The sequence below is a fragment of the Pyrgilauda ruficollis genome, unplaced genomic scaffold (genome assembly GCF_017590135.1).
Source record: "Pyrgilauda ruficollis isolate IOZ18807 unplaced genomic scaffold, ASM1759013v1 scaffold28, whole genome shotgun sequence".
In the NCBI taxonomy this organism is placed as follows: Eukaryota; Metazoa; Chordata; class Aves; order Passeriformes; family Passeridae; genus Pyrgilauda; species Pyrgilauda ruficollis.
The window spans coordinates 2,481,326-2,504,331 of record NW_024524155.1 but is presented as its reverse complement, the minus strand read 5'-3'; the positions used below and the strand labels follow the sequence as shown (position 1 = coordinate 2,504,331).

The window sequence follows — 23,006 nt, the reverse complement described above, 5'->3', positions numbered from 1 at the left end:
GAACATAAAAGTAAGTCTAGAATAGTTTTTAAGAGGAACATTGTTTCAACTTTTTATTGTTCAAAAGAAGAAAATGCAAAAATGCCACAGCAGCTGACGCAGAAGCAGTAAAAAAAAGGTCTAATTATGTAATTCATACACATTCATACACATTGTTTCATGGAGAAAGCAAATTAGTGTTGCTTTCTGCCATTTACCACAAATAAAAGATACATTTTGGTGTGGCAGGAATTGACTACTGCTAACACTCTGTGAACTTTGTCAGTTGGGAAAAAATTAGAAATTTGGTGGGAAAAGGTGTATTTTCTTCATTGGCCTTTGCTGTCTCAGACTGTTGAGACATCCAAAGGTTTCCATTGCTCTTTTGCTAAAACAGAACTGAAAGCTGAATAATTCATTGCTCTCTTCATCACTTTCAAGACAGCGATAAAACCGCATTAGGGATATTTGGAAAGATAAAAGATATCTTTTATCACATGAACAAAATGGTTTGAATTTTGTCAGTGTGTCGGGGTTGGCAGCTGATATTAATGCTTCCTTTGGGGATACACCCGTGTGTCTATGGGCTGGTGGTAGGGAGAACAAACACCTGCCTCCAGCTGACTGCCGAGCTCCCACAACGCCTAACGCAGCAGATTAAGCTAAAATAGGTCATCGCTTCATCTGGAGAGTTGTGTAACAAGTTATCAATCCCTCCTTCACCTCTGTTCAGGGTTTTTGAATTACAGGAAGCATTTAATTTTGTTAGCCTCCACTATGTGGAAACATTAAGGCATGTCCCTGCAAGACTGTTATTTCCTAACCTGCAGCTGAAAGGATCTTCAAATGCTTTCCCTCTGCTCTAAGTTACGTTGCACACTCAAGGGAAATTGCCCCACTGCACGTTTAAGTGCTTTTAAAAAAAAGCTGGGGATTGTGAAGAGACTCACAGCAGCTCTGTAGCATTTTATTTCATAACGCACTGAGGCACTAAAGGATCTCTGAGGGGGGTTTATAATTGGATCTGAACTTGCCTGTGTGGCAGTTTCTAGAATAATGCATCCACAGGAGGAGACTACAACAGAAAGCAGGGGATAGATTTGTTGGTCATAAATGTAACTCATCTAAAAATGTACCGTGACAAAATGGCCACAACAGAAAAAAGGGATTGTAGTCAGTGATATGTTTGCTTTTTGATGGTTGAGTTCACTCTTTGATTTTAGAAAACAAGGCTACTTTAACATGAATGAGCCACTTCCTCTGGAAAATAAGGCAATATTGAATGCTTTAAACATGTTAGAAGGCTGGATACATATCATTGGTTTGAGGAATGTTCTGCATGAAGAAATTTGTCATGCTCTGCCAGTTTTATCAGGAATTTTATGGTACAACATTTCATATCTTCATATTCTAGCAATCTGTGTTTCTTAAAGTTTGTGAAATAATAGCTCTTTCTGCCTTAAGTGCTGCAATGGAAAGAATGTTTTCATTTGCAAATATACTTTGACATATTGCAGAAAGAGCCAAATATTTATTTTATTATGGTTACATTTCCAAATAATTTAATTGTCCAAGTAAGGGAAGGTTTGTGAACTGATAAGAGAATTAAAAATGTATTGAAATGTCTGTCAAGTGACCGAAAATCGCACTTCAAATAATAAACTGGAGCTTAAAGTAAGGGCAAAAGTCTACTGCTAGGAGTTTTTTGTTGTTTTGGGGATTTTTTTTGAGATTTTTTTTTTTTTGGGAAAGTTCTTTTTATTTCCTTGCAAGCAATGAGGTCACTCCACCACTGTACATTTGGGTTTAGTGCCTCTTTCTGCAGGAGACCTTCATATTTTCTCAGTAAGTATGAGCACAAGCAGGCAAAAAGCTTTGAAATGTTCTTTAAAATGCTCCACAGGTGAACATCCAAGCATGGAATTTGCCACTAAAGCCTCTTTAAATTGAAGTTCATACCAACTCCTTGTTATTGCTTGTCATTAAAGACGTTTTGACCAGAGAGAGAACACAGCGGGTGATGTTTAAGGAATAAAAGTGGAACAATTATAATTTTTTATACTCAATTTTTTTACTCAAACCATTCAAGCTAACAGAAACCAGAAAGATATTTTGCTTTCTAGCAATGTTACTATCCATTTCTTTCTTCCTGCTTTTCCTTACATCTTAGCACACCCGAAATATTTGCAGCTGACTGCAACCGTGGTGGTCATAACCACACACCTGGGCAGTTTCCCTCCTCCCTGCTCGCAGGTTATGCCGCAGAACAAGTCACTGCTCCCGCCTGTGCGTGTTCCTCCTGGCAATGGAGGGGACGTGGTGCCAGGGGAAGCAGCAGCCCAAAGCTGGTCAGTGGTTACTTAATGCTGTCTGACTAAAGAGTAAAATGTATCAAGAGCGGGAAAAAAGAGTATACGTTGGAAGAAGAGAGAAAAAAGTAATGCTCTGTCTTCAAAAATCAGCATCATTTTATTTGCTGTTAAAAACTTGGATACTGCTATTGAATGGTATTTGCAAGGCATTGATGCAAAGAAACGAGACATTCAACAAAACTGAATTTTCTTGTGTAAAGAAGTCAAGAGGGAAGTTACTCCTGAAAAAAATGAAAAACCCCACACAATAAACAGCAAGCGTCTCTCCCAGTGAAGGAAGCTCCAGCCGCCAGGCAGCCTCACGGAGACCCCGGCTGCTTGTGCATCCCCGCAATGCTCCTGTGCCTCAGAGCACCGCTCGGTTTTGCTCTAATTTTCCAATTCTTTAATGAGAGAAACCTTTATTACTCTCTCCCCTCCGTTATTAGTGGATTAACTCCATTACTCATTTGTTTCATAACGAAACAGCCCCCTACGAGGGTCACGCCTCGGCGCCCCGGCCCGCAGCCCTCACGCCGCGCCCCGTCAGGCGCCCCGGCCCCGCCCCGCGCTGACGCAGCGGCGGCGGCGGTCACGTGCGGCGGAGGCAGGCCCGGCCCGCCGCACTCGGAGCCGCCGCCATGCCGCTGCCGCCGCTGCCCGGCCGCCCCCGCCTCGGGCGGGCCCCGCTCCTGCCGCTGCTCCTGCTGCTCCTGCTGGTGGGCCCGGCGCGGCCCATCTCCTTCCAGCTGCCGGGCAAGGCGCGGAAGTGCCTGCGGGAGGAGATCCACCGCGACACGCTGGTCACGGGCGAGTACGAGATCAGCGCCCCGCCGGGCTCCTCCACCGGACCCTCCGCCAACCTCAAGGTGCGGCCCCGCCGGCCGGGGGGGCGGGGGTGGCCGGGGCGGGCGGCGCGGCCCCGCCTCCCCTCGCCGGCCGTGCGGGGCGGGGAAGGAAGGAAGGAAGGAAGGAAGGGGTGACGTGTTCCACGCGTGACACCGGCCCACGCGTGAGCCGACAGCCGCCCGGCCCCGGCCTGCGCCGCGGGACTCGCCCTGTGCGAGGGGCCGCCAGCCCGCCCAGGAGCTCCGGGGGCTGGGCAGCGAGCGACCAGGGCAGCGTTTTAGCTTGAGCCAAATAGGAGCTTTTTCTCCCCAAAGATCGGTTGCAGCGGCCCGTCCCGCAGTCTGCCATTTAATCCGCACACGATGCGGATTATCCGGCGCCTGGCGAGATGGGCCGCTACGATAAAGCTGTACCGAGGCTGGTGACACCGTGTGAGCAGGAAAGAGCTATGGTGACGTGGCTTTCCGAGGGCTCCCTCCATGCCTAGGGCCTGGCACAACGGGATCCTGGCACAGTGGAATGGGGGCCGAGAAAATTTTGCTGTACCAGATTGTGGTGCCCAAAATGGCTATTCTCATCTTGCTGTGTCGTGGCTTGCATGGATTTTAGGTAGGCAGATATTTGCTGCAGGGAAGAAAATTATACTGAAGGATGTTCAGGAAGTACAGGATTGGCAGAATATTCGTGACTAATACACCCGTGTGACACACAGCCATAAAATTTCAACAGCTTCACTTTAATTCAACAACTCCACTTAAATTCTGTCCACAATCTGCCTTTCCTAGGCTTTCTTCAAAATTCCACCTTAGCTGAATAAGGTCTGTTGCTACTTAGTTCATAGCAAGCTTTCTGCCCCCTTTTTTATTTCTGTCTACATTCCCAAAAGTTTCAATAGTAAGCACACAAACTTAGCAGAATGTTCAGCTCAGGAGTTTCTGAACTTGGTTTTCTTCAGTGTTTTAGACCTCCTGAAATCAGGTTGCCTTTTCAGCATCTGCCTACCAATGCCTGAAGGCCCTGGCACTGACAGTTGTACTTGGTTATGGCTAGGGAAGGCTTCTTCTGGAGTCTTACTTTTTTAAAAACCATGTTCTCTTCTTGCTTCATTTTGTTAGAGGAAACTCTTCTGTGTATAGGCAGAGCCAAGCAGCATTAAGGCTTTAAAATATGGGTGTAGTATTTGCCTGGTAAGGCACGTGTGTTTCAGATGGAGTGCCATGTTCCCATCTGTCATTTACTGCTTTGTAACCAAGCCTCCTGGTTCTCAGGTTGCCCACTCTTAGGCCAGTTGACCCCAGGGTCTCTTCCAAAAGTCACTTTCATTACACAGGACTTATCTAGGGAGGTGATGGTGAACCAGTGAATCCCATGTTTGAGTCTTGCTTGGCTTTGCTGATGAAACTGGTATCTGGGTGGTACTGCTTGTAGAAGTTCTTTTTTTGTTCAAACCATAAAATGAAATAATTTTTAAAAGTCATGTATAGTTTGAAGGGCTACAAAGGAGCAAAAGTAATGTGTGCAATTCCTGCTTTCCTTCTTATTGTTCAGTTGTGCTGTGTCCTCCCAATATGCTGGGCTTGTTATAAGTGCTGAAACCTCTCTGATAGGTGCCTGCTTTCTCTGTGGTCTGTGTGGGAAGGGTCAGTTCTGGGATGATGTCTGCAGGTACTCTCTGTTCTGCACTGATGGTCTGCTCTGGCCCCTTGGACTGGGCCACCGAACAGAGGCGGGAGGAGGCTGGTAGTTAATTCTGCCCAGGCTCAGCTGGGTTCCTGCCGGTGCGCTGGGATTTGTGTGTGTGGTAGCCCAGCGCTAACAGTGGCACCCTGTGTGCTGGAGGAATCCGCGGGCTCTGCCAGCTGGCTGCTGCGGGGGGCGTGGGGCGCCTGGGCTCTCTTTGGCGGCCACGTGCCTCTGCCCCATTGTCGAGCCCGACGGCATCGGGCTGTTTGTCAAGGGCGAACAATGCCCTGTCTGTGGGGGACTGCCTTACCGTAAATAACGTTAGAATAGCATGAAAGATTCCTTTCAGGTCGACTCCCCCACGAGCGTTCTGGCTGGGCTATTAGCAGCTTCTCCGCCCTCGCACACCGGCTGAATGGGCCGTGTATTTGGCTGATTTGGGTAATGCTATTCAGTTTTGATGAAAGCGGATAGCAGAGCTTTTAGTGTCCAGAATGCTGTTCATGAGCTGCAAAGGGCAAAAGTGGATCAAGCTGCATAAAGATTAGCTCTGCTGCCTACAGAGGCATAGGAAAATAGTGCTCAAAATAATAGGGGCATCTGAGAGCTGCTTTTGTGATGGAGAACCTGGTGTGCAGAATATACGGTGTCATGCTGATGGGGCATCTTGGTTAATTGTGACCACTCCACTAAAACAGCGCATGCCATGTCGCGGCCAAATCACTGGCTTTTACATTGTGTTGGCATGGTCAAACGTACACAGTCCTCTACTGCAGATGGGCCTGCTCACTTGGGCCCAGTGCTTCCCGGTGCCTAGTGGCTTCCAGAAAGCAGGTAGCTGGTGGCTTGTGGCAAGGGGATGGCAGCACAGCTGCCTGCACCTGGCCGTGCAGGCGTGCTTTAATCTGCTTGCCACTGGAAAACAGGTACAGCTCTGAGCTGCTGCATGGAGAACAGTGCTCTTCATTGTTCGCAGACGTTTGACAGCATATGGTGCAGGGGCAGCTACAACAAATCCCTTAACAGGCCATTGTGGGATAATCTGTATATAGAGGAAGCTTGTTCCTAAAGTCTTGCCTGCTATGGTTTATACCATAAAGTGTGAGAGTTTATATACTTGATTGTTTTTCTTACCTAATGCAGCAACTCTCATCCATGAGTAAGTCCACACTTGTTTCAAATCCAGTGCCAGAGAGTTAAGTAGGTGCTCTAATAAGAATAAAGAGTGTTTCTATAGAATAGTTCTGGGTGCATAACCCTTCTGCATGGCCTTTGTACATGGAAAAAGGCTGGAATAAAGTAGTATGTCTGACTTACCTTTTCCATGCCACAAATTATTTTGTGTACTTTGGTCTTATTGTTAAAATTATTCCCAAGCTTTTTATTTTCTTCATCTCTTAAGACTTTCAAAGACCCCTAGTAACTTTAGTGTCCATGCTGTTTCAGACATACCTGTTAAAAATTAATGTTGAGGGAAAATGGGAAGCGCTCCAGTGGAATACACACTGTTCGTTTTCATGCAGTGTTGTAACACCTTCCATTTTTTTCACCCCTCTCCCCGGTTGGTGTTTCAGCTGGATGGAGCCTTTAATTGAGCACAGTTATTCTCAAGTTTGCGTCATGAAATGCGTGTCCTTTCTTTTTATACTCTTTGTTGAAGCATTTTTGTAGACCTTCCACAGTTTTTGCCTATTCTTAGTAGTTTTATAGACTTAGTGCAAAGCACTCATTATTCTGTCTGTGTAGTCTGAATCGTCCTCTGAAGTGGCCACTTTTATGGATTTTGGCACCCAAAACTTGTGTAACTCAGGGCCACACTCATGGTTCATTTCTAGAGGAACAGATGTACCCTTCTCCATTTCATCTTCTGGGGAATGTGACTCTTGTCCCATAAGTCTTCTCCCTATCTCTGTTGCTATGGGAATTCATGAATTTTGCTTGCACAATAAAGGCAATGAATGACAGTTTGTTTCAGCTGTAGTTCTTACATGTAGTCTGTATTTGGGATTCACAGAACGAAGATAAATTAGTGGGTTTCAGTTTGGGATTTTTTTTGATTCTTTGGTCAATAGATATTTTTTGTGGGGGGTGTTGTTTTTTGGTTGATTGGTGGTTTTTTGATCTAAGAGTCAAAATTATTTCTTAGTCACTCTGACTTCGTCAGCTCCTGGTGTGTGGATGAGGAGGGGAAGAATTGATGTAGTCACAAAGAGGGAAAGAAACTGTTGAAAGGAGAAAGCAGCAGATCCAAAGGGGATGCTAGGATTACTCTTGCTGCTGAGGCAGCATGAGCTCACGGCAGCAAAATAGTGTTTCTTACCTTCACTGTCCCTCTTACAGATAACTGACTCAGCTGGGCACATCCTGTATGCCAAGGAGGATGCCGCCAAGGGCAAGTTTGCCTTCACCACTGAAGACTATGATATGTTTGAGGCCTGTTTTGAGAGCAAACTTCCTGTGGGTAAGTGAAATGAAAGGTGTGCTGGCTGTTTCTAGCTTCTGATCAAGTTTGTGTAGCTATGTGGATTTGGAATATGAGTAAAGTGGTCCACAGAACACTTTTTGACTTTTAGAGCTGATCTTCAGGAGGTTGTGGCCAGTCTCACTGCAGAACATCTGCTCTGTGTGTTGCATTTGAAGTAATCCTCTGTGGTTGTTGTGTACAGCACTTGGGTTTCCTCTGAAAGGGAAATTGGGCATTTCTCCTGCAGAGGTCACCACAGTTGCAATGAGTGGCAGTACCAGTGAGCAAACCACACTTCTTTTGCCAGTTTCATGCTTCTCCCCATCTTGCAGTTGAGCCAGGGCAGAGCTGGGTGCCATCGTCTCCAGGACCTCTCTTTCACCCCAGCAGGCCATTTCTTCCCCATTTGTTAGAATGTGATCTATGCACAATATGTTCTTGGTAGCTATCCTGCGATAGGTTGACAACTGTTTAATGAGGTTGGATTGTGTGTGTATAGGGAATGTGTCCTTGGTTTGCACCCACAACTGCTCTTGAAGTGGTCAATAAAGGGAAGGGGAAATGAGCAGGGACGTCAGCTTTGCATTTGTGCTGCAAGGATGGTTGCCTAACGAGTGCTGAGGCTTGTTTCCTGTGAGTGTGACGCGTGTATTGCCCGAGCTCAGCTTCAGGACAAACGTGCTGGAAGTGGCCAGTGTGTGGGCTCTAGTCTCATCTGTAGTGGTGTGAGTGCATGCAAGTTTGTAGGTGCTCCATCTTTTCATGGGTACTGTCAGAGTTCTGCTCCTTGGGCCTGGTTTTTCTTAGGTCTTAAAAGATCCCAGAGTGTTTCACAGAGCTTTCACTAGCAGCATTCCTCAAATCAGTTGAAAGGAACTGCTGTTTTGCTATTTCTGCTCCATATATAAGATGTGAATAGTTTGCAAGTTGAAGAGAACTTTAAGAAGGCTATATTCTTTGCTGGGATTGGGAGGGATCTGGCTTGTAACATCTCTTCTGTAGTATTTTACAGATGAAATAGTGACCCCAAATGCTCAGGATTATGTTTTTATGTTACTCCAAAGGTAGGACTTCCAAATGTTCCCTAACACATTGAGACATGCAGGCAGTAGTGACTCATCTGGGAGTCACTCATGCTATTTACTTTCCAACACCTGGGTATTTGAGAAGTCTCCAGACGGTCCTGCAGACCTTTTCATAGCTTCCATGTGATCACACACTGAAGTGGGAGAGGTTTCTTTCTTTAGTTGTGTCTAGACTCTTAGTTCGGTGCTTTTGAGCAGAGGTTTCTTGCCTAGACCGAGCCCCTTACAACTGTTTTGATTGTACCAAATGTTTGTTCCCTGACTCCCTTGTTGCAAGTTTGTTTTAAAGCTTTCAACATGGTTGAGGAGTATGTATTTCTAAAAGCTGTTTCTACCTTGATGACGTGTGGGGCACTGAGCTGCCAAAATATGGAGCTCATCAACTGAGCAACTGGATCCCCTTCTGGAGGCTTTCTTTTTGGACCCAGGTGCCCCAAATTCCACCTGGGGTATCTCCAGATCTCCCATGTCTGTGCTGGAAGTCAAGGAAGTATTAAAGTAAGGGACATGACACTGTGAGTGAGGCTTGATCGTCTGCAGGACTTGGTTAAGGTACGTGGAAAGAAGTAACCGTGTCACAAGGAAGTTTCCCCTGTAAGGTCAGCACGGGAATAGAGGAACTTAGGAAGTCTGTTTAATTCCCATGTTTCTCTTTAAAGATTATGGTCTTTTTCCCAGTCTCATCAAGTAAGTAATCAGGACTTAGGGCAGCAGCCAAGGAGGATGTTTGTGGAGTATTGAAAGAGGCAAACTGTTGGTAGAGGAAACGTAGAGCAGTTGGATCTGAGGGGTGCAAGCAGCTGGGATTTCTCAATCCCTAACCACAGAAATGAGGAAGAGGAAGTGAAAAAGAGATCCTATAGCGAAGGTTCACCTTATCAGAATGGAGGAGTTCTTAGGGTGCTTCTTGAAGCTGTGGGTATTTGCATGATGGGCTTTTTACCCTCTTCTAGGCAGTATGGTCCTGTCTTCCTGACCCAGGCACATTTAATCTCCCACAATATGCTGATTTCAGGTGAACAGCCTGGCCTCACTGCATTCTCCCTTTAGGGTTCTTCTGTGTGCTAATCTTTAACTGTATGCTTCTTCTGTAATCCTTCTCTTCCCAAACTTTCTTAAGAGTGTTAGGACTAATTTTTTCTGGAATTCCTGTGGGAAAACTTTTTGATGTTTAGTTCAACCATCCTGCTTTTCCAGTGACTTTGCAAATTAAGAGCTCCCGTAATTTCCCAGGAAACAGTTCAGTGCTCATGTGAGATGACCTCTTGAAGACCTGAGGAATGTAGGTATCAGGAATGTAGGTATCAGTTTAGTTCATGATCTCTGAATCTTGACTGTTTTTCTCTTTGCTGCTGATCCAGCTTGCTCTGGTGAGCCTTAGCTGCCAGAGAAGCAAGGAGTTTCTGAGGATTTGGTGACTGTGAACGGAGCTGCCTTGGGCTTAGTAAACTTATAGGAGAGCAGCTTGAGTTCCTGCCAGTTCCTGACAATGTTAACCTCTTGCAAAATGTCTGCTCTCTGTCCCTTTGCAGCTGGCAGCTTTAAGGTTTCTGATTTCTTACTGCCTCTTGGCAACTTCTCCCTTCCAGTCTAGCAAATTAATTCTTCTAGCTCTGTTCTTCTGTTCACTGGTCTTTCATCTTTCTCATCTCTTCCTGCAAACTTCAGCTCTCAGTTCAAGTTGCTATAATTTGAGCACCACTAAAAACAAACCTCTCACTGAACTGTGTGCTGTGAATTTTTTTCTACAGCCACTGTTGTCTGTCCTACCTGCCTGTCTCTGTGCATGCCAGTAATGTGTGTGGCATATGCAGTCAAAACTTGTGACTGGGGAAAGGAGTACTGGGGGTTGTATACAGCCTGTCTGTTAAAGAACAGTGTTGGGACTTCAGAGGTTTCTTACAGTAGCCAGTCTTTTATAGGAAAACAACAAAATTCCATCCTAATCATAATTTATCTGTTGGGCTCTTATATAGTGCATTCCCATAAAGAAACTTAGGAAGCGGTTTGTAGCTGATGTGCACCATCTTACCAGTGGATTATTCATTGTCCTGCTAGCAGTAGAAGGTGATTCTACTCTGGTGTTGAAGAGCTGTTCAGGGAGTGGGTAGAAAAAAAAATTGGGGATGTTGTATCAAAGATCTGGAATATATTCCTAGCTTCAACTGGAGTGACCGAGCATAACCTGTGTATTGAATTTGTTTATGGACTGAGGGAATGCCCACCTGGCAGCCTTCTGAGACAAAATGTGAGTATTAGACACGCTCCTGGATAGAGACTCTGAAATTCATGGTTTAAGTAGGTTCAGACCTAGTGTTTTGCTGGCAGCCAGCTGAGGACAGCTGTATGTCCCAACATGCTGGGATTTGGAAATGTGTTACATACAGGCATTTTCTTGGTGGGTGGTAGAGAATGATACTCAGATAAGCTGATGTGCAGCATTTTTGAGAGTATCTGATATGACTATCTTATATTTTTTTTTCCTCTTGTGAATGTTCTCAGATGTGACAGTTTGTAGCAGTTGGAAGAAGCTGTAAGCCACAGGTTTCCCTAGCCTGGGTTATCAGCCTTGAAAGATACCTGCTCTGCTGGTGACTGCAGCCTTATGTGCTGTTAGTGTGGCTCCAGCTGGCAGCTCTCTGAGGCAGTGTTTTCTCAGCTTCAGAAGCCTCTTGCTCTTGGGGTTTGTATTAGCAGTGTGGTTCTTGGGCATCTGAGATGGTTAGTAAAAGGATTGCCTTGGCTTCTGCAGGTGTTCCAGCATGTAAGGGTCAGTAGTCCTCATATGCCATGTTCCTCAGTTGGAGCAGTTTATCAACTGCTCCTTTGAATGTAAAGCCATTTACAGCCCCAGAAACCTTGACAAGTTGCTTGTTCACTTCCTGTGACCGTGGGCCTCCCAGCTGAATATTTGTCCCTCCAGTGACTTGTCTTTCACTAGGCTGTCTCATAGCAGCTGGTGTTCGTGTTCTAATCCTCTGCGGTTTTTACAGTGATTTGCATCTTGCAGACGCTCAGTGCTTTTAGTTACAGCTTGTTCTCATTATATTTGGGAGGCTCTCCTTCAGCCAGGATTTATTGTGAAGTCTCTGTATTTTTAGGCTGGACTGTGCTGCCTCCGCAGTTAGCTGCAGACGTGGAGGGAGGGAGGGGGGAGGGATTTGAGTTCTTCCTCACTGGTGGGAAGAGCTGGTGATTTCCTGGCAGGCTGAATGTTTCACACAAGGAATCCTTTCATTATGCTTCCAGGAACAGGGAGGATGCCGGACCAGCTCGTGACTCTGGATATGAAGCATGGCGTTGAAGCAAAGAACTACGAGGAGGTATGTCCCCTGGCTGCCTGCACTGCAGGCTTCCCTTTCCCAGCACTCACGTGATGCTTTTGTAGATCTGGGCTCGTGATGGGAAGCTGTTTTCCCAGTGGTGATGAAAGCCTGTCTGCAAACTACAATTGCAGTGAAGCTTTGTGTGTTATGGGAGGAAAAAAAAAAAAAAGACAAACATCAACTAGAATTGATTCTGTGCTCTGGGAACTGGAGCCTGATGTGTGAATTTCTTCGCTAGGTCAGCATGACCCAGCTTCTGGGCATAGGCATTTAGAGGCAGCAAGACAACTGAGAGGTGACATTTCCCCAGCTCCTGCAGCAGAGGTCATCTTAAGTTAATATCAGATCCTTTCTTAAAGGTCAAGTTTCAATGTTACTGTTCTTACCTTCCTACCTGTAAGATGTACTGGCTCAGCAGGCCTGAAATGGCGCTTGTGTGTTTCTAAGAACTGGCAGTGTATCAATGTAAAGGTGTTTGGCAGAATAGTAGCTGCTGTGGAGTGGGTATTTGGTTTGAAGGCATGACATTGGAAATAGACATAAAAGCCTAAACATTTCCATCTTAGGAGGACATAGCTTGCTTAGGCCCAAGAGCCAGCTGTGTAGAGTAGCAGTTACTTTGTGGCTGAGACAGTCCTGACTGGTTTGGATGCCAAATCTTTGTGGCAGATGTCATGCTTTTGGCATGATAGAATTTGGCTCCCTAGATTTTGGGATCAGTCATTCCCCAGTACAGAGCCTGTGCCTGAGAAAATGAGAATTATTGTTGGAGAAGGAGTCCCGCAAATGATTGTTGTGTCCACTGTGCATAAGGGCATGGGAGATGCCATAAAGAGGAGAGTGGGTAGCACAGGAGGCTGTGCATGGTGCCAGGTAGAAAATTAACAAAAACCTGAGATGGTAATGCTGCTGTTTTTATATCCTTTCAAACTTTGGGCTGTCTGGTCTTGGGTGATTTAAGTTGGCTGGGAGCACTTCCTATGTGGACTGTAAGGAGGTGCTTGGGGTCAGAGAAGAGCAGAGCAATCATTGCTTAAGTCAGTCTGGAGCTCGTCCTACATGGACAGTAAAAATGTGCTTGGGGTCAGGGAAGAGTGGAGAGCTCATAGGGCCAGCTGTTTGTCAGCCTGTGACTGAGGGATTGCAAGATGTTGAAATTTTATGGGGTGAATCCCTGAGAGTGTAACTGGGAGGATTATGTTTGCTATATTTACAAAATCCCTTTAAAGAGCACCCACAGCATACTCTAGAGTTACTTTACTGTAGTGCTACCTAGAAGCACCATTGCTGTGCAGAAAGGTTCTCTTATGCCTGTGTATCTGCACACTCACTGGTTGGACTGATGAAACTGTCTTGGAATAAATGCATCTCTTATGCTCATTGAGAGAAAAGGTCCGTGGACAAATAACAAGAAAATAAGACTTTAGACTTGCAGTCCCATTTGATACCAAATGCAGATTTTGGCAGCCCTGGCAAGCATCCTTGACTTGTGAGGACCTCTCAAAGTTGTAGACTGTATTGAGCCTTGTTGAACAGATACCTACAAAGGACTCAAACTGACTTGTTATTTGTACAGCTGCTATAGATGTTTAACCACACTGCAAAGCAGTATGGGGTTTTTTTTCACCATCTCTCCTCTCAGTTTGCTGCAGTAGTTGTGAGTTTAGACTTGATTGTTGCGGTAAGGTCTCAGAGGGCAGGAATGTTGCTCAGTTTTCTCTTTTGGAATTGCAGTCTTTTTGAGCCTTTTGCTTGTGATGTTCATGTGTTGTTGGGTACCAGTGACCTGTTGTACAGCCCTAGTCCTTCTTGTTGAATGGCTGCAAGGAGACTTGATTCAGGGAGTTTAATGAGGGTCACTGATACTGCCTAAGTCTGGCTTCATAAACTTTCATAGATCCAGACATTCTTGGAGCAAAGCAGCTGGAATAGTGAGCCAGATTAGAAAATCGAACTGCAAAGTCATATCTTAATTATCTGGGTTTGGGAGGAATAACTTTATCCATTCAAGAAGTAGAAATGAAGACTTATAAAAGTGAAAAGATTTCTGATGGCACTAAGAATGCGTGATGATCTAGGTTTTTTCCCACATTGACTACTCCTTATCAAGTCTTGGCTATAGTGTATCTCTTTCTATGCTAGAAGAGAGTTAGGCTTTGACAAATCTTTAGGTGACCCCTGGGAAGCTCATTGGAGTTGTTATCCTGGTGCTGGTACTCCAGATGTTCTTTCTAGGATGATGATGTTCCACCATCACAGATGCTTGGTGGGCTTTTTTACAAAATCTCTTGGAGCAGCTGTGCATATTGGGTCCATTAGGGGTAAAAGGTTCCAGGACTGCCCAGGGAGGTTGTGATGTTCAAGGAAAGATTGGACATGGTACTTAGTGCCATGGCCTAGTTGTCATGGTGGTGTTAGGTCCTAGGTTGGACTTGATCTGAGATGTCTTTTCCACTCTAATTGATTCTGTGATTCAGATACACATCTTGGAATACATGCAGGACTAAAAGTAGCTATTAGATTGTAGCTACACCTGTTAAGAGCAGCTGAAGGGATGCAGATGGAGCAGATAAGCCTGGTTTTTCCCAATGGAACCCTTGTAGCCTTATGTGAATGAGGAAATGAGCCCTCAAGGAAGATAATGGAGCTGGTCAGTGCAAGGCTAGCATATCAGTACAGCTGCCCAAGACCTTGTGTGTGTTAGAGACCTGCTGCTCTGGCAGTGTCAGCAGAGTCTGGGCTGTAGATATGCAGACTCTGGTGCCAGTTTTTCAGCAAAGGTCTCTGCTGGCAGATATGTGGCCAGGCCTCAAGGTTTTGTCATTACAACCTATTGGCTAGAAAGCAGGAGGGGGTTAACCTACTTCTTCCCACCCCTCCTCTCAAACACACTGCAAACTGACACTGCTGTGCTGGCAGAGCTATATATACAGCTTGCCTCAGCATAAAAACCCTCAGATGATTGTTTGATGGCTTGCTGCTTGCCAGGATATGTGTGTCATGTGGAGACCCTTCAGTGAAGGGCTGATTAGCTAGCACTGGCTTGGTCACGAGCATCTCTTCAGCTCTGGCTCTGATGCCCAGGCAGCTGCATCTGGAAGTGGCAGTTTGGGGATACCTTCGTGCTGGGTGCCCTCGTGCCTGCCTGTCAGCTGAGAGATGGATCGCTGAGAGATGGCCATCATGCAGCTTTTATCTGAATAATCTGTGAGGCTGAGACTGGTGGTGAACTGCAGGTGCTTTGTGTGTTTTCTCTAAATCATTTTTCCTCTGCTGCATTACTTGGGGACACAGCATCTGGCCTCATGGCAGGGCCCTGTCGCTTCTTGATAATAGTGACAAATTCTGTTAAAGAACCGCAGTTACCCACACCCTGGAGAAGTGTCAGGAGCTGCAGTTAGCTTCCTTTGAGTGTCCTTGTGTCACAGCTTTTATGTAACACGTGTGTCAGGTTATAGCCACAGCTGGGGCAGAGACACACGTCTGCACATTCAGCTTAAACAGTTGCTGTTGTGTGCTGTGCTTTAATTGAAGTTTGCAGCGGATTTTTGGGTTCGGATCCCAAGCGTGTGAGCCGTGTGCTGCGGGCTGGGCGTTGCGCACAGAAGCGGTGTCCCGCCTGGCCCGGCGCTCCTGAGGAAGCGGCTGGTTCCCGACGGGAGCGGGCCCGGCAGCGGCCCCGCAGCGCCACCCGCTGGCTCCGGGGTCCCTGCCGGGAGCCTGTGCTGCCCTGCAGCTTCTGTCTGAGGGGTGAAACCCCCGAGCTCTTGTGCGATAATCAAGCCGCTGCTGCTGGGAGCCGGGCTGCCTGGGCCCTCTGGGCATTAGCGAGGGGAGTCTCCGTGCTAATAGCCTGTGTGCCTATGGAACTGTATCGTATACGTATGTGAGTTAGTCACCTGTATCTCAATCTGTGACTTACACTCACTGGAGGTTTAGTCATGTGGCAAGAGCTTCTACCCACTCCTCAGAAGCCAACTGTGAATTAGTTAACATTAAGCCAAATAAGGAAGAAGTGTGCTTGCATGCATGCTGTGCTCCTCCATTGTGTAGGTGGAGTAGTAGGAAAGTGTGTTTCAGAAGACAGGTGGGAGAAGTGATAGTGCTTTATGCAATGGTAGTTTCTGGCTTGTAGAGGTATTTCCCAAGGGGAAGGATGCCCCAGATCTGTAGTGCGTGGGGAGGAGTGGTTCAAACTGGCAGTAAAAACCCATGTGGGAGCTTTTGGTTTTGGTTCAGTGATTTGACTCTCCTGTTTTCTAGATTGCTAAAGTGGAGAAGTTGAAACCCCTGGAAGTAGAATTGAGGCGTTTGGAAGATCTTTCAGAGTCCATCGTTAACGACTTTGCCTATATGAAGAAGCGAGAAGAGGAGATGAGGGACACAAATGGTGAGAGCCTGTGTGTCCCTTCAGAGGGATGGAACTCTAAAACCCCTCATTTCTGTTAAATGTGTTATTAGGGCAGCATTTGGAGATCAAGCAATTATAGTGGTCTCTGCCTGTTCTGTTCCTAGTAAGGGAAAACAGAAGCAGTCACTGAGTCTTGTTGTTCTGTCTCTGGAAATCATTTCTTCCTGTTTCCATTCCTAATGGGAATTACTCTGTTCCATTCTGTGTTGCCCATTAACCACAGCTTCACCTTGTTCCCTCTTGTTATCCTTTTTGTTGTTCTGTCTGCTTTTATTCTCAAGTGCTGCTGGTTCTCAGGTGCCCTTGCCTTCACACTGTCTTGCTCTTGCATGGGGGAGGAGAAGTAGTCCTGGAAATTTTGCCATCTTGGGGTGCATCCTGTGATGCCAGACTCAGGTGCAATGGTTTGTTGTCTGTTTCAGAGTCGACAAACACGCGGGTTCTGTACTTCAGCATCTTCTCCATGTGCTGTCTCATCGGACTGGCCACCTGGCAGGTTTTCTATCTGCGTCGCTTCTTCAAGGCCAAGAAGCTGATTGAGTAAAGGAGCAAATCTTCTTCCCCCTCCTCTCAGGCCCAGCTGGACACTGCTGGGACCTAGCCATGGCCTCCTGGAGCCATCTCACAGATGATATCCACTGACTGAAGCTTTTCTGGAGGAACTTGGACCCTAAAGGGGGAGGGGAGCCTGAACATCGGAGGCAATGGGGGACTTGTGAAATCCTGTTGGATGTTGAGGGTGGGGGAGGTCATGATGGGTTTGGGTATTCCTGGGGCAGCGATTAAATAAAAAAAGATGTTTCCATGACAGCTGCAGCAAGTTTTTTGCGCTGTCTATTCTCCTTCTATAATCATGGCTTGATGATGTCTCCCATCTGTCTGTGACTGCAGTGTTACTCAGAACCACCTGACCCTGCTGCGCTCTTTAGGTGGCATGCAGGTCACACTGGGGCAGAGCAGGGGGATTCCCTGTCCTCACCAGCTGGGATCTAAGCCTCGAGCAAATGGAGATGAGTGCAAAGCAATAGGATTCATCATTCCAGCAGGGCCTGAGAATAGAGGGTCTTCCAAGGTTTGGTCCCTGTCGTGGACCTCTGTGTTTCTCCCTGTGGGAGCTGGTGTCTTTGTGCTGACAGGTCAGAGCACTGAGCATATGGTGATTCAGCCTGGAGGAAGGGGAGCCTTCTAAGGCAGGCTTGGAAGTGTGTTTGAACTTGGAAAGAAGCCTGCTTTGCTCAAATAAGCTCTCCAGCCTTGGTCCCACCCTTCCCCCACGTTTGTCTTGGATTTGCCTCTCTTGTTTTGAAATGGTGCAGCAGCTTTCCTGAAAACCTTGGTCAGGAACAGCCTTTTGTGCAGGAGGCCTCGGTCAGATACAGTCACAGAGCAGATGGGAGCAGGTCATGCTAGGAAACTTGCTCTTACACTGAGCAGGAGACTTCTCATCTATCCAGGCAGCTGGCTGAATGTCATTTTATGAGACCTCAAAGCAGAGTGAGCTGATGCTCACAGGAGGCATGAGGGCCTGTGCCCTGCATTGAGGTCTGAGGGTATAATGATTCTGTGCAGGGTAGCAGAGGAGTTGGAAGAAGGATGAACTGCAAAAAGGCAGTACAGGCTGGGAATAGGCTTATTCTATATCTAAGGGAGCAGTCTGTACTGTGCCCTCAACAGACCTGTTATTTTCCTGTGTAGTACTAGATAGTAAGAGCCAGCAGCTTCTCACCATTTCTCAGCTGTCCAGATGGCACTATGTTAAAAAAGCCAGGCTGGGAAAAAGCAGGCAGGTTAACTTCCTGGACTTGTTGCAGTTTTTAGGCAGTGATTACAGTTCTGTCATCTTGTCTGCATTCCTTCAGAGCAAGTGGTTCAGCAGCACAGCATTCTGGTGTCCTGTGTCTAGATACTTCTGGGTGGGGATGGGGTGGTCATGGCCCTGGGCCCAGCCTAGCAGTTTCAAGAAAGCATAGTTTTATAATTTCTGACCTGAGTCTGATCTATTACTAGGAAGGAAACAGTTGTCCAGGGTGAGGCAGTGGAAAAGAGCATGTGAAGATGATCTCCTGTAATCTAAATACATTAGTCCTTTGCCATTCCCCAGTTCCTGGAGTTGTTAGTTCCACTGCAAGTACTTTGATTGCTTTTAATTTGTTTGTTTTTTGATAAGGCCATATTGGGTTCCTAAGTCCACTCCTCTGCCCTTGCATCCATTTTATCCTTGTATGTTTTTGAAAGCTGTTACAGTGCAGAGCAGCAGCAGTGCCACAGGACTGAATTACAGAAGTCATTTGAAGATAGTTTTAGCTCCTACAGTTTGAAGCCTGTAGATCTGTTAAAGGTTTTGCTTTTGTTTTTATATAACTTGAAAAGACAGTACAAGAAAGGGTCTTTTCTGGTCTTGTCTGTTTTGATATCCTCTCCCCATCCTTATCTCAGTACAAAGTTATCTTAAAAATGATGGTGAGGCCTTAAGTTCCCCAGGTGACTGTTACACTCTCATTGTTCTGGTGTTATGTTTTGATCTTCACTGTACTGGAGTAGTTACTGGGGAGCAGGTGTGGGGCACTGGTGTGGATTTACCTGTAATGACTGGTTGGGAGACTTTTGTCAGCTTTCTCAAATAAAAATTTTTTTGGGGAAAAACAACCCACCTCACCTTGTTGCTGTGAGTCTTGTCCTCTTCGTGCATGTTCCTACAGGCTGCTGTTCCCTGAAAGTTGACCTGTCTCAGGAAGTAGCAAGTAAACAAAGTCCCCACAAACCTTAGGCTTCTCTAGTAACAATTAATTTTAGCCTTGGGAAGGGTGCACAGGCTTCTCTGTGGAGTGGGACCAGCACAGCAGTTGAGGTGTCCCAATACATGTTACCATTTTTTGCCTTTCTCCCTCCCCACTTCCTAATTATATTGCTCTATGGGGAGGAATTTCGAGGCTGGTAGTGAAACAAGGGCTCGTGCTCCGAGGTTCAAGATCCAATTTTTCACCACCAGCTCTCATGTAAAGTTTTTTTCATTAAGACAAACAGAAGTACCTTCAGTTTTGTACTTTAGAGGAGATTGAAAACTGTTGCAAAGATGAGTTGGTACTATGTGAGTGGCAGATAATGAAGAAAGTGGTTAAGTATTTACTGAAATGCTTCAGATCTCTGCTGACCCTGCAAGCCTTTTGTTAAGCAGTAGCCAAGTGAAATATGCCACATAACAAGACTGGGGACATATAAATGCTAGATAACTAGTTAGTACTATCAGGGAGAATTTCAGGAAAGGAAATTCCCAGATCCTTAGATAAGGATTAGCCTCTGCAGGTTCTTTCCCCAGATGAATATTTTGAGTATGTGAAATCATACAGCTGCTTGCATGCGGTAGGTTGGTAGTGGGTCTTGGTTGTGTTACAGCACTGGGGATGCAGGGCTGGTGTCTTCATTCCATTTCACTTCTGGGAAATAGCCTAAAGTTGAGCTGTTGCAGATGCTTGGGTCTGAGCCCATCTTTGTGACAGATGCATCACTGGTAGATGTATGATTGCCTGTAGCAAACTGCATCAGACGTTTCCAGCCTCTTCCACCCACTTGTCAATGTGACTAACGATTTAATTATCACAGTACTTAACTCAGCACGTGAGCATTCCTAAGTAAGGTTTATCTTGGTGTATTCTGCAGCGTGGGCTGCACCCAGTACAGGGTGCCCACTGCAGCTGCTGTTTGCCTACATGTGGGAGGGGATGAGCATTTTACTCATTTTTTAGAAGCTGCTCAGGTATGTGAGAAGTAACCCAAGTGTACAACATCTGTGTTACCTTCTGGCAGATGAGAGACATTTGACTCAAACTAGTTTGGCAACTGGTTGTCAAGATCATGAAGGGATTCCTGCCCATAAATTTTGGTGGGTCCTGAGGCAGAGGTTTGGGAAAGTAGCGTGGCCTCTCCTTACCTCTGTCAATTCACGTGGTATATTTCTGTCTCCCATATCTTTAGTTGTGTCCATGTGCTGTACTTGTCTTTCAGATGCCTGAGATGACCATGATTTTAGTGAACAAAGTCTTTGGGAAATGAATTCTTAAGTTGAAGGTGGCTTATTGGGAAAGAGAGACCACAAACCTGAAATGGATAAATCTTTCAGAGAAGAAAAAAAAAAGGTTGGTCTGGTAAAGACTACAGGAGTTCAGTGTTGGCAGGTTTTTTCTGCTGCCCTTATCCACCTGGAAAATTTGTCAGACTTGTGCTTGTTTTTTCTTCCTCCAAATCACTGCATGTGATGGTGTGGTAGCTTGGCAGACCAGAGGCAGGTAACCTTTCTCTGAGGAGGCTGGAAAGAGCAGAGGGTTTAGAAAAACTGTGAGCTGGCATTTCTTGGACCTTTCTGTTAACCTGAAACAAGTGACCCCAAGCCTTTGCCACTGCACTAAAACATTTGTATTTGCTCAGTAGTGTTTGTAGGAATCCTATTTTGCTTTGCACTAGAAGGACTGTCAGGAGCTACTGCGACTCCATCAGAGCTGGAAATTTCTCTGTTCAGCTGCAGCTGAAGTGACTTAAACTTTCTGCAAAACTGTCGTAACAGATTCCTGTTCTATTCTTCTATTGCCAGAGGTCCATCACCTCAAACTCACTGCATTAGCATCTGGATTTCAGCTCGCTGGCACAGCCTGCCAGAGGGCCTGTGATCTCTTGGTGTCCATCCCAGTGATCTATGCTGTGAGGATCATTGGTTTAGCTCATGGCTGGAGAAAGCTGCTATCTCCCAAAGGACTAATTTGTCTAGTACTTCAGTTTCTGCAATAAAATGTACATGTTGAATAACTTGCTTTGGGGGCACATAACCCCAAAAAAAGTAATGACAGGACCATGCTCACGTTGCTTTCTCTCACTTCTGTGATTTCCTGTCACTTAAATTCCTTTCACAACTGATATTCCCGAGGTAGCTTTCCCCTGAGCTTTTAAATCGATTGCATTATATGATCTTTGCATAAACTGCACCAAGATGTTCTGTTGGAACTGTAATGGTAAGAACTTGTTTTTCCTTGGATATTTGGTGGATGCTGTTCCTACAGCTGCCAATAGATGAGGCAAGCAGAGGAGACAAGGTGCTTGTGTTTTCCTGCTGTGTCCCATGGCAGCTCTGGTCTGACCTGCTGCAGAGTTTTACCCTATAGCATTTTCTCACCCATACCAGCTGCTTGGGCTTTTATTTCCCCCAATGTACTTTGTTTGGACAATCTTCCCTCACACGTAAAGTATTTGTTATACATATGCAACAGGATTTTCATGGTGTTGTCTTCTTAACTATAATTAACTATGTAGATGCCTTGTCACTTCTTTCTCAGAATGGGCTGATTTTCCTTGTAAAATGTGGGCTGTTATTTCCTTAGTAATATAACCAATGTACTGCCTTGACTCTGAAAACCATGAATGAGATCTTTGAAGTAAGGCAGATGCTTGCTATGATTTGGTTTAAATGACAGTTTTCCTACCTTTACCCAAATTCATCCTTCAATACTCATTTTGCAAGAGAGAAAATGACACATTGCCCCTTGGTGGGGCTTGATGGTCTGATTTCTTTAAATGCTTGAGTGAAAAATACAGTGTAAAGTCAGGTATGCATTCTTCAGTCATATTCCAATAAACCTAAGTGCACCATGACTGCTACCTTAGGGGCATCTTGCTGTGAGAGCTACTGCCTGCTTCTTACAGGGCAGTAAAGGCAATGCTGTGGGGTGGCTAAACCTGATTGTATCTACTACTGTAAGCATTTTGTGGAAGAATTTGTAAGATACTGTAGATAATAATGGTCAAGATGGCTCTACTTTTCAAATAGGAAAAATGAAAATTGACTTTTTCAATTAGTCTTCTGATTTTCTACAACTCCAAATTCCTTAATTCCATTTTTCATGAGATTTTTTCATGTAGATTTTTTTTTTAATGATTACTGTTTGCCAGGTGACATTTTCCCAAGTACTCTCCAAGGGAGGGAGCAAATGATCTTTAGCAAGACACATATGAGCTTTTTCATCCATTACTGCAAGCTTCTTTATCCTAAAATTGACATGCTGTCTTTGCTGGTCCTAGGGACATCATCTTTGTATGGAAATAGGTTCAGTGCATGACAAATGGATGTTGATGTATAACGTACAAATAGGTGTATATAATGCCAAACAGCTCTTGAACCTTCAGCACCTTGCAAGGAGCATTGCTCATTCTTTCAAGTATCTTCCCAAGGTAGTGAAATAAGAGCTGACTGGGCTCCATTGTGCTTGGGTTTAGGGCTTTGTGCTTCAGCTCCTGAGGTCTCCTGTAAGCATTGGATCAACTGTCTTGAAGTGAACGTTCTCCATCATTCAACTCCGCTTTCTCATCTGTAGTTGTGATTGCAGAACTTTGAAAATAAAACATTGAAGCTATGATGGTGTGCATCATTTGTGAAGAAAATGAATCACCAAGCTAAGATTAGGGTTGCAACTACTTCTTCATGATAGAGAAGTAATTGTAGCTTCAGCTCTAAGATTTATGAAGCTTTTAGTTTATTTCTTCGTCAGAGCGAGAATCCATGAACTGTGAATGGCACAGAGAGGGAGACGGCTGTGTTTTATTAACAGTGTGAAATGTGTATCCACTCCAAGTGCTCTCGCTATTCCCGCAGACCTCTTTGTGCTTGGTGTACAGTCGTGGTGTTTATCCAGGTATGTGTTCTCCCTTGTGTCAATTATTTTTCAATAATGTATATTATGTGTAGCATGGCTAAGCAAAAAGAAACACTAACATCTGTGTAACAGGAAGCAGTAATTACTTTTTTTTATATAAATCAGTTACTTCAGACAGTCTTTTATTTCTAAAACTTTCCACGAAACTGGCGTTGGACTGTTC

At 45.4% G+C, this 23,006-nt stretch overlaps 1 protein-coding gene across 1 annotated transcript; it reads left to right on the top strand.

The window, feature by feature from the left end:
* The first annotated feature begins 2,923 nt into the window (after positions 1–2,923).
* Positions 2,924–18,794, top strand: TMED10 (transmembrane p24 trafficking protein 10). The gene is made up of 5 exons (XM_041471864.1): positions 2,924–3,199; positions 7,203–7,323; positions 11,661–11,734; positions 16,001–16,127; positions 16,571–18,794. The coding sequence occupies exons 1-5, from the start codon at positions 2,972–2,974 to the stop codon at positions 16,690–16,692; spliced, it is 672 nt and encodes a 223-aa protein (XP_041327798.1). The 5' UTR covers positions 2,924–2,971; the 3' UTR covers positions 16,693–18,794.
* Positions 18,795–23,006: the final 4,212 nt, after the last annotated feature.